Below are 12,456 nucleotides of genomic sequence, written 5' to 3' on the forward strand. Positions count from 1 at the left end.
ACTCCAAGTGTCCATTGAGGCATGAAGGGAGAAACAAAATATGGTTTAAATATTGTTCAGCTTTAAAAAGAAAGGGAATTCTGACATGCCACAACATTGATGGACCTTGAGGACATTATGCTAAGTGAAATAAGCCAGTCACAAAAAGATAATACTATATGATTCCACTTACAAGAGGTACCTAAAGTAGTCAAATTCATAGAGACAGGAAGTATAAGGACGGTTGCCAGAGGTTGGGGGTAAGGGAGAATGGGAGTTGTGGTTTAACAGGTACAGAATTTCAGTTTTGCAAGATAAAAAGAGGTCTGTGGATGGATGGTGGTGATGGTAGTACAAAAATATGAATGTACTCAATGCCAGTGAGCTATGTTATTTGTGCAAAAAAAAATTAAAAAAAATTTATAAGGAAAATAATTATATTACTCCAGTAAGATTTAGTCCCTTTCTAGGTATGATGAGGGTCAATTAAAAATATTAAATGTAATATAGTTCACATATGCCTGCCTATATGTCCTGGGATGAAATTTTAAAATGGCAAGGGAATTCAGCAGACTAGATGGAAAAATGGCCAAAGAAAAAAGAGAATGATGCATTAAATAAAGTCAGGTTTGAACGTAGTATTTTGTTTGTCTCTTTGGACATCAATGAAATAGATAGCTGTATGTTTTCAGAGAAGGCCTAGGTAGAATTGCATTTCAGGGATATTTTCAAGGGGGAAAGGACAACATTTGACAGAGAAGTACAGGTTGTTTCTATTAGAGATTTACAGTCATGCTAATAACTAGGGCCTAGTGAAGACTTATAAGCAAATGCAGGTAAGCAAGGCTAGGCAGCATTCAAGAGACATTCTGTGAGGCCTCAAACAAGGCAAAGATGTTCAAACAAAGGCATGGGCCAAGGTCAGGGTTATCTCCTCCTTTAAATGGTTCAAATAGCAGCCCAAACACTGATGATCCATTTAACAAAATTTAAATGCAAGGTCGGACAATTAAGTTTGGGAACTCATCCTAGAAAAAGTGCTACATACCTCATTGCTGAATATCACTACGGTCACCTTCGAAGTACTCCCCTTGGGAAGCTATGCACTGACGCCAGCACCTAGTCCACCCTTCAAAGCGATTTTGGAACTCTTTTTCTAGAATGGCCAGTAGAGCTCTCATTGTATTACCCTTGATGTCCTGAATGTCATCCTTTCTATATTTCCTTTATCTTTGGGTAAAGAAAGAAGTGATTGGGGGCCAGAAGAAGTGAGTAGGGAGGGTGTTCCAATACAGTTATTTGTTTACTGGCTAAAATCTTCCTCCCAGAAAGTGCCGTGTGAGCTGGTGCCTTGTCGTGATGCCAGAGCCATGAATTGCTGGCGAAAAGTTCATGTCGTCTGACTTTTTCATGCAGCCTTTCCAGCACTTCCAAATAGTCAACTTGATTAACTGTTTGTCCAGTTGGTACAAATTCATAATGAACAATCACTCTGATATTAAAAAAAAGTTTAGCAACATCATTGCAACAAGTTTACAAACTTAATTGTCATACCTTGTATGCTATCTGGAATCAACACTGTGGTAATTCATGGCCATTCATTAGCCCTTCCACATGAATTAGTTGATCAGATTATTCAGTAGTTTCTGAAATAGTCCCCTGGTTCTGTACCTCCCCTCCTGGCTTTCTTAACTTATCCAACTAAAGTTCCACCCCTTTCAGAGTTCCTCCAACTGCCACTCAAATCATAACCTCACTTTTGGGGTGAACAGTCTCCAGATGTTTCTTGTTTTCTTATAGTCTCATGGCTTCTCTCCTGTCCTGGAAATCCTCTTATCTGGGAATTTTCAGTAAAATAATAGGACAATTTATATGATTGATTACTCTATTGCTCAGCTCAAATGACCTATATTCACTTTAGAAGGTTTTCAGTTACGCGGTGTACAAGTATATCATTTACAGTTGATTAAAATGTTTGTGGTCATTTCTATAAAGAAAAAAAAAAGTTGGGCATCTGTTCCTTGTTTAGAAATACAAGTTCATTGTTTTTTCTGTGGAAAATCAGGTATGACTTAAGACTCCTTTCACAAGCAAGCCTGAGGATCACCTATATTCTATTTCTGTGGGCATTTTTAATCTTTTGTTAGTATAAGAGCCATTTTTAACTAATCAAAATATGCATTTACCTAGAACGCTCCATTCCCAAAACACGTCAAACAAAAGTATAGTGACTATTATATTGACTGATACACACACATAGAATGCCTTTTGTTGCAACTTCCACAACGAATTCAAACTAGCATGAGCTGAATTTTGTTGAGAACTGCTTTGGCCTGTGCCGCCTGAATAAAGATCTATCACATAGCTCTTGAAAGTCTATTTTTATTTGAGTTACTTTCCATTTTAATTGGGAATTTCTTGCGACTGTTTTTTCTTTTTTTCAGAATATTTAAGATGAAAGCCTGAAGTAATTTTTGGTTAACAAAATTATGAAACTCTTCTTCATTTTCTCTCCTGGGTGAAAGAGACACATTGATGTTGTATAAGAATTGACCCAAATAGAAGTTTCTCTTTCTTAGTTACACAACAAGGCACACTGCCGTAAGGTGAAATCTACTGTGATGCAGCTCAAGATAACATTTCTCCCAGGCCACCTACAGATACCACGTTTCAAGTCTCAACTGTGTGCAAATCAATCCTGTCTGTGCGCTATAATAGCAATCCAAATTAAATGTGGAGGGAGTTTCAGGGAGCTGTTTCATATCTGCACTTTAACTATGTGGTGTGATATGCAATTTGTCCTACATTAGCTACTTCTCATTTCAGATTTGTTTAGTTTGCATAAACACAGTTTTAAATGCAGTGTTATACAATGAAATTTAAGGTATTTTCAAAATAATTTGGCACAGCTGTGTTGCTATTCATTCTCTAGGATAAATTCGACTGGCTGGAAAATGAAGTTTGTTTAAAAATGAACTCTTTAGGACTTCTTTTAATGAATAGCCTGTGTGTAAGTCTTCCATTTCGTGGATGGAAAAATGCATCTAAGATACTTTAGTTCACTCAATAATAAATACTGTTCTGAAACCATAAACCCAGAAAAAAACTGGTTATTTTTGTTAATAGAATTCATTAACACAGTTCAGAGAGCCAGGTCGTCAGGAAGCTGTTTTCAAAAAGCAAACTCACCAGAGATGGATTGCCTGGAAGGCCAAAACAGAAAATTGGTAGCTTAGAACTAGAGGATGGATAAATATGAGACTTCATTTATACCAACTTGGGCTATTTGGGCGTAGAATATGAGAAAATAATATTTTACTTATTTTTTTGTCAAAGCTGTTGGGCTTGTATTGGGCTGGATGTAGATCACAGATCTGGGTTCAAGTCTCAATTCCGCTATCTGTTAACTAACAAAGCAAGTTTGGCCAAGTCACATATGCAAGGCAGTGGGAAATGCTTAGGCTTTGCTACCACACAGACCTAGATTCTGTGGTGGATTTGTCAATATTTAATAATTGCTCCCTGGGAAAAAGCCATTCAGCCAATCAACCATGGTTTGTAATGTTTGCTAATTTCCATGGTGTAAATGCTCCAGCACAGCCAATTTTAGGCTACCTACGTGACCTCACTGAATGCAGAGTTGGAAAGAGTTGTGCACAAGCAATATTCTTCAGCTATCTCCACAGGCACTACCAGCTGGCTCCAACAAGCCACTACCTAGATTCCATTTCTGGCTCCAGCAGTTGGTGTATGGGACCCAAGGCAAGTTATTTAACTTCTTTGCATCTCCATTTTCTAATTTTTAAAATGTTGACTATAAATAAATCTTACCGTCAAAGTAGTGAGCCACTTTAACAGAAAAAGACTGAACTTGAACTCTTTTGAGAACCTGATCTCTACCTATTTTCTTCAAAAATGAAAAGTTATTTCCAATCTCAAACCCTATCTCTCCTCTGCTCAAAGTCTGTTGTTACTTGATTGCATTCTGCACTATAACAAACCATTCTTTTCTGGAGTTCTTTTACCTGTTCCTGCCTTTCATCTCGTGTTTTCAGATTACCTTAGATGTCTTCATTCCCCATACTTTATTTGATTAATCCAAAGAAATTTGCTCAAAGTCCTGTTAGCATGTTTTTGTTACAGAGTCTCTCTCCACTTCTTCCGTAGTAGTAAATAATTTAGCCAGGCAAAAAGACACAAAGAATAAAGAATATATTTACCAGACTCCCTTGTATTTACGTATAGTTATAGGACTATGTTCTGGTCAATAAAATGTAAATATAATTGTTATTTAGCAGCCTTCTAGACCCTCTGGGGAAAGAAAAGGTGCATGTCTTTCTTCATCTCTTCCTCCAAGTGACTGCCTGGAGCCATCTTAAACCATGAGTCACACAGAGCTGAGAAACAAAACAGAAAGAACTTCAGTCCTCGACAATGCAAAGTGCTATAGTAACCGTGGACCAGCTACTTGGACTTTTACGTGTGTAGGAGAAATGAACTTCTACCATGTTTTGAAAAAAAATAAAAACACCAACATAAACAACCCCCAACAACAAACCTTATCAGGTGGTTTTGAGAGGAAAGTAGAAGGCACGGAGCACAGAGCCTCCTGAAATAGTAGGTCCTCAACACACAGCAATTCGCTGACTTAATGACTTAAGGATTACGTCGGTCTGTCTGTCTCTCCTCCTGTTCACAGACAAACTTTGAACGAACAAGTCTGCATTTATTCTATTCTTCTTCATTCAACCCACTGGTATCTGGTTTTCACTTCCAGAACTCCTAAAAAAAGAATTTCTCTGTGATGACCAGCAGATTTTCCTGACTCCGGCGGACATTTTTCAGTGCTTATTTTATTTGACTGCTCTGTGGCATGTGACATGCTCGACCAGTCCCTCCTTCTTCTCACTTTCTTGCTCTCTTGGATTCAGAGACAGAATGCTGCTGATTCTCAGAGGACAACTGTGCTCTTTCCTAGGTGCTCAGTCTCTGTTTCCTTGTACTGTTGTTTGTTAACGTTAGGGATTTTCCAAGAACTTATCCTTGCCTTTTCTCTTCTCATATCCCTGATTCCAATGGGGCAAGCTCATTCATAACCAGGACTCCAACTCTTACCCAGGCATTGATGACGTCAAAGGCAAGCCTGCATCCCCGACCTCTCTCTGGAGTTCCAGGATGGTAACGACTACTGCTTATTCGACCTCCTTGACATTGCTGCCTCCGTGTCTCATAGACCGCACTATGATCAACATAGATATGACTCAGTTTATCATCTTCCCCACCAAACCTGTCCCTCTTCCTGTGTTACCTGAACGGGATGCACTATTTATCTCATGTCTTGGACTGAAATCTGGGAGTCATCCTCCTTTATTTCCCACATCCAGTCAAACACGCCCATTCTGTCTTGTAAATCTATCTGCATTCTAGTTCCTTAGCTTCCTCTCTAATGCACTGTCTCAGTGAAGACCCCTCAGACCTTCATCCTTTCATTCTTAGATACCTGAAGTGATGTGTCACTTAATCTCCTTGTCTCCAGTCAATTCCCCTTCTAATCCGTACTTCCTCTGGAAGGATTTTTATAAAATGCATATAGATCACGTCATTTTTTGGCACTTCATTAGCTTCCAACACCTCTTGCATAAAGTACAAAATCCACAGAAGGGTATAATGGCCTTCGTTGGCTCAGGCCTACTTTTCTGGTCACATCTCCTGCCTCTTGTCTAATTATGACTGTGCTCCAGTGTCCTTAAACTACTAACCGTTCCTTCAATAGGCCATGCTTTTTCTTGTCTTTGTCGCTCTGGACAGCCAAACCTTTCACCCCTTCTTTCTTCAAGTCTCCCCTCTTTCCATGAAGCCATCCTTGAAATGCTCATGAAACCTTGTGCAGAATTCTCTAAAAGCCACTTTTCACACTGTATTATAATCATCTCTGCTTCTTTTCTCCCCCAGCTGAAAGTGAATGAATTGAGGACATTAATGTCACCCATATCTTAGTTACCACTGCATCTTCACTAGCAAGCACAAAACCCGGACCACCAAAACGTTCAGAAAATTCAATGTATCAACTTATAAATGCCTCCTCAGATTACTGCTGTGCCCCTTTGTGGTGCCAAATAAGATGGGGGTCAAGATAAGAGCTTTTTTAAAATTGAGAGATACTGACACATAACATGTATTCGTTTCAGGTGTACAGTGTAACGATTCAATACTTGTATGTATCACAAAATGATCACCACAGTAAGTTTGGTTAACATCCATCATCTCACAGTTAGAGTTTTCTTTTTCTTGTGATGAAAACTATTAAGATCTACTCTCTGAGCAACTTTCAAATATGAAATATAGTATTATTAAGGAACAAGAACTTTTGCACACCATGAACAACTTAGGATAACATGCATTTTCAAACTTCATTTTAATTGGAATCATGATTCTCAAAGTGAGAACAAAGCATGTAGAATATTACAAAATATTAACGTCCAAAAATTAATGGGCCTTTCAAGAATGGTAGTTGATTTAAATGTATCACAAAGTACTCTGTCTGCTAATTTCATATGTTTAATGTTGGTCACCAATAATTAAATCAATTACAAATGAGGTCTTCTCACATTTGTTTTTGAGAGTTTTTCATAGTGTATAGGAACCATGGCAAAAAGCACTACAAAAATAGTAATAGCACAGAGAAAAATCATTCTAAATATGCGTCTATTTGAAAATTCACATTCAGTAAATGAATAACATATCAGAAAATGAACATGCTATTCCCTCACAGATGGAAGAATTTACTTATTGTCTATTTAACTTTTTTTAAACCTGAATAAATGCATGTTTAATGTGTGTTAAATGTTTGAAAATGGAGGAGCTATTGTTGTTTTAGAACATTTCAAAAAAAGCAAAAAGCCTAGTCAAAAAGTAAGCAGCAAGAAACTGAGCTTGAGGAGCAGATGTCCTACCATTTGCTAAATTTCTGATAATAAATTTCACCTTTTGAGTTGAATTAAAAAATAACGTTGTTCTTCACTACCGGTAACTTTTTGCAAATTGCGCAAATGAATAAAACATCTTTAACTTTAGGGATGCTCTAATGTCAGAAATGAAACGTATGCAACTTCATTTTAAAATACTCATTGTCATCTCTACTGATGGTTCCATTTTCTGGTCCACTAAGACTATTCTTTATTTAAGTGGATTTGAAAGTGTTCTCCTTGAAAAAAATGGAACACTATATATTTAACAGACAGTGTCTCTATAGTCTACCTTAGTAAGCCTTCAAATATAACCTTTTCTGAACAATAATTTATGAAGCACCTTTCTTTGTGAGAATTATTCTTTGTATTTTATGTTGTGTTGCTTTTTAATATCAAGAATTCTTTGATCCAAAAAGGGATCTTTCTTCTGATAATACTTCAAACTCAATGGAATTTTAATGTAAAATCTATGGAATATAGCTGGTCATTTTTTCCCTTATTTTTTAGGTGAAGAAATTGGGTCATTCAAAAAATCAAGGGCAAATACCTAATTGATAATATCAGGAACTTGCCTCCTGATATTTTGTCTATTTATCATTATATCATCATATTTTAAAATATTCTTTATCAACTCAAATAGTCAAATTTAGCTTTCATTTTGCTGGCCACGTTTTATGAATTTGGCATGGGTTTCCAAGCTCAGTGTTAAGAGGCGTATGCTTCGCATTGTTTTTCAAAAACAGCTATGCTTACCACAGCTTTTCAAAAAAGGATATTAGGTGGTGCACATTCTCTTGTGACTTATTCCTGGCTTATCAAAATGCATCATACTTGAAACTACACCAGAGTGTAATTGGTTCAAACAACTTTCTTCCCAAAGGAAGCTAAATAGACTATATGACAATTTTATTCCACCGTCTTAGCCCCAGTAACTATTTGCTCCATTGAGCAACTCAGTCGAAACTAACTTAGATTAAAGTTTGGAACCTTAATCTAAGGTTAATCAGTTATATAATGAAATATGAGTCATTTAGGCTTGTGTGTGTGTGTGTGTGTGTGTGTGTGTGTGTGTGTTGATCCATATACATGTAGTAGAGCCATTTCAATAAAGCAATAATGATAAGTAGAATCACAGACACAAAATTGGAAAGAATCTTAGGAATGATCCAACCAAACTCTTCATGAATCTCTTATCAACATCCCTTACAGGTGATGGTCCAACTTCTGTACAATTTTACTAATATAATCTCATTCTTTCGAGTCCTGGAGAGGTTTTCTTGTCAGGAAGTTATTTATTATCCCGAGGAAAAACTTACCTCTGTAACTTTCATCTTAGTGCAAGATTCTTTAAACAACGATTTAACCAACTTTCGCCAACCAAAACACCAGGGTTCTGGGAGTCCCTGTATTAATTATATGTATATATATACACACATATATATTTATGTATATATATACATATATATATATATATACGTTAGACACAAATATATGTATGTATGTGTATGTGTATATATATATGTGTACATATATATGTGTGTATATATATATATGTGTGTGTGTGTGTGTGTGTGTGTGTGTGTGTGTGTGTGTGTGATTCTTTGCTTCCAATCATGATTAGAACAACAGTATGGGGGTAGATTGAAAAGGTCCAGGACCTAATACTGGTCTCCCATAGCTGGGAGATGGACCCACTATAAACAAGAAGGTGTGGGCTGCCTTACCTAATCCAGCAGGAAGGACATAGAATCTGAGCAGAAGGAACAAAAAATAATACAAAGAAGTCCAGGTGGGAAGTCAGAGCAGGGAAGACCATCATTTTCTTGGTGTCTTAGCATATATTTTATCTAAAGATGCATATTTTCAGACTAGCATCGAACACTGAATGTGGTGATGTTTATGACTCTATTGGCAAAAGTTATATCCCAATTTTGAAAACTCAGAATATTTACAAATATAGATTTATAAATATAGACTTCCTTAGGGTAGGATTTGTGTTCTTTGAAATGATGAGGAACCTAAAAATTTTTCCAATAGTTTGAGCTCTGTCCATTAGTTATCCTTGACTTCACTTGTTCATAGAAAGTTTTTTCACTTGCTCATAAATATCAGACATATTAAAAAGCTGTGAATGAGTTGGGGCAAATTAACTCCAGAATAAAGGGAGTTGCCTTATAACCCTGATGACTAGTGTTCCCTGCCAAAGAATCTGTTGCCTTAACATTTTTCCCCCCAATTGTTGAAAAACATTTTATTAAGCAAGAAACTGAACACAGTAGCAAAGTGACTAGCACTTTCATTTGAAAGACAGGTTAGGACGGTGGGACACGGGGGAGAATCAGCGAAGAAATCTGAGTTCTCGTCCTGCCTCTGTCTTTAGTCTTTTTGTGTCACTTTGCTCACACAGAATATTAGAATCCATGACATGAAGGAAACTTAAAGAGACATCTGGTTTAACACAGACCAATTTAGTTTTTTTCTGAACTATCAAGCTTCTGCAATTAAAGAAGCCAGTACTACAGGATCATAGCAATAGCATTTTAGAAACAGTCTAAATTTCCCCCGGAGGAGCAATAATGGAGGTAAACACATCTATGAGGAGACCAGACACTTTCTTGCCTCCACTTTTTTTTTGGATTCATCATCAGGCTTTAAAAGATACATAAGGAGAATGCAAACAATAACATTTAGGAGAGAAGTTGTGCAGGTAGTGAGATGCCCACTTGTTTGTGATGAATGCTAAGGTTGGGAAGGAAAAAAGAGACAGGGGCTTAGGCTGTTTCTACACTTTTAGATTATCATAGATTTGAGTCTTCTACTGACGACACTGATTATTTGGAAACACACATAATGTCTTGTACCAGACAAAACACGAAATTGAAACAAGATAGTGGTTGGGAGCAATGTGTCTTTATGTTGGCAGCTCTCACACATCATAGGTTGGTGGAGACTTGGGAAGTGTCACGGGCATAGGTATATATGTCAAATTTCTCTGACTATTGGCAATTCCTGGGCATTGAGAACTGGGAGACTGCTCCTATGCAAAGATTTACTTAGTAAATGAAACTCTATCTTATCTCATGACTTTAAGCCAAAAGCCAAATAATGAAATTATGTAAAAATATTTTTTTCAACGAGTTAACAAATATTGACCCCTACTATGTGCAATAGCACTGTGCGAAAGCATCATTCATTTCTGGATGCATATTAGAATTTAGAAATGGAAACATTCTTAAAATTCCTCCACAATGTAAAGATTCTTCTCAGTTGAGTAGTTAACACTCTCCTGAAAAACATCAACTACAGATGTGGTTTTAAGCAAAATAACTGAAATTCATAGACATTTGAGAAAATAAAGTGGTTGTCAACTATTACAACCTCCATATTTTAAAATTGGTAGTTGCAAGACTTACCATTTAATAGGTAATCGTGAAAAATTAAATAACATTTTATCTCATTTTCTTTTGAATAGAATGACAAAATGAAAAGGAAATGATTGATATGAAAGTGAACAAGCTAAATGCATTAATTTATTTTAGCTCATGTAATAACAATCAAGTCAAGGACCATAAAGTGTTTCCTTGAATACTAAACTGCAAATAGATTTTTTTTTTTTAAAAGTGGAAATAAAAGCAGGAAATAGAGCTGGAGCCAAATACTCAAAAATCTTACCTGCAATTGCTTTTTGTCCTCTTTTCTTCTCCACTCTCCCTGAAATGAGAAGTGGCAGGTCAGTTGCATTGTGGGGCCATAAGAATATGATACAAGTCAGAGGAAAGACCCACCTACGATGGCAAATTCCAGTCACTACGTCAGCCACGTCGAGCATGCTTCCAGAGATGACTGGGCACAATTGAAAGGGAGGGAAACTGCTCTCAAGTCAATTGGTGGGAGTCAAAAATAAACGAGCATGCATTCAATATGCTGTTGTGTTTTTAAAAAATCTTCTTAGTAAGACTCACATCCTCAACAATAAACAGACAAGGTGCAAATCGCCATAGAAGAAACGGTGGGAAAAACATCTGAATAAAATAACACCAAGACCTCTTACAACCTACTTGGGAAGATAAAGGACGGACAATACAATATGAAATGAGATGTTCCCCTAAAGGTACCAAATGTTTAATGCTATGAAAGGATGGAGCAATTATTTGAAGAAATGAAGGGGTGTCCATAAAGTTGTAAAGTGTTATTTGATTTGGATCTGGAGAGATACATGTGACTGGGAGAATCTGAAATAAGGAAAAGATTGATTCTTGGCAAAGGAAATAGTATGTGCTATGTAGGACAAGACTGTTTGAGCAAGAAGAGTCTCGTTTAGAGCTTGCTTTAGGAACTTAAACACTAGTAGCTTTGTATAGGAAGACGGCTCTCCTCAAGTGGTAAGAGATATACATTGAGTATGGCAGTGGGAGTGAAAATAAGGGAAGTGATGGATGCGAGAGACAGAGGGAAGACAGAATTTACAGGGCCCGGGGATTTACAAAATGTGAAGTGCAAGGGACAAGGCAAGGTCAAGATGAATGGTTATCTAGGTGACTTTGGGCATGATAAAGCAATTGGGGGAAAAGGTAAAATGTGGTAGGAATGAGCATGACAAGTTCAGTTCTAGACTTACTGCGTTTGAAGTGCCACAGGGACATTGAGCTTGGGTGAGAGATCAGAATTGAGAAGATGGCTGGAGCTTAGTGGGGCATGGGAATGTAAACGCAGGCAGCACAGAGGGCTGGGCTGAGGATAATGTCCAAGAAAACAAAAAATGCTACTTTTGTTTGTGATGTAAGACCATGAGAAGACAGAAGCAGCAGAAGCAAAGATCCACGGAGATGAACAGACCACAGAGTCATGTACCACGCATCAAACTTCAGGATGTGTGGGGGATACCAACAGCGTCTGATGACACCAAGTTCACTGGTAGATTGCGAGAGAGCAGTTTTAGCAGAGAGGGGGCAGAGAACACAAGAGAGCAGGTGATACGGAAGATGACGCTGACGAAATGGCTTCTTGTTCATGAAATTTGACAGCATGCAAAAGAGTGAGATGAAACAACAGCATAAGCAAGAGCAACATCAAGGCATCTGCTAGCCTGTTTCTGCTAGTAAGCATGTTTACAGGCTTAGAGAAGAAACTTTGCACCAGTTCAATGGTGTGTGTAAACACCACTGCTGAGGTGACAGCCTTGGTGTTGTGATGGGTAAGCGAGCGCCACCCTTCCAGCCATCACTGTCTTGTCAACTATCAACATTTCACAGATGAAGCTAGTTCCTGAGAGTTTATGCAACACACGGAAACTGCATGTAAACTTTAAGGTTTCCTACTAGCCCTTCATGCTTTTTAAAATCCTAAAATACAAGGTGGAAAATACACAGTCGTTCCCTTGTGAGCTGCCAAAAACGTAGAATTCATTTAACTGGCATCTTGATTAATGGCACATTCTATTCATTTGGGTGATTTCCAGAGGACTTGTTGGATGCAATTTATTTCAATGATTCAAACAGATAAATGGCAT

General features: G+C 37.4%; 1 protein-coding gene across 3 annotated transcripts in view; it reads right to left on the minus strand.

Moving 5' to 3' along the window:
- Nucleotides 1–12,456, minus strand: part of CHST9 (carbohydrate sulfotransferase 9) — a 247,558-nt gene that overhangs the window by 123,259 nt on the left and 111,843 nt on the right. For all 3 annotated transcript variants that reach the window (XM_033087654.1, XM_033087656.1, XM_033087652.1), the window contains one exon: nt 10,620–10,658. In XM_033087654.1, the coding sequence (XP_032943545.1) occupies nt 10,620–10,658 (39 nt within the window). The remainder of the gene's footprint in view (nt 1–10,619; nt 10,659–12,456) is intronic.

Source organism: Rhinolophus ferrumequinum, chromosome 19, assembly GCF_004115265.2.
Source record: "Rhinolophus ferrumequinum isolate MPI-CBG mRhiFer1 chromosome 19, mRhiFer1_v1.p, whole genome shotgun sequence".
NCBI classification, from domain to species: domain Eukaryota; kingdom Metazoa; phylum Chordata; class Mammalia; order Chiroptera; family Rhinolophidae; genus Rhinolophus; species Rhinolophus ferrumequinum.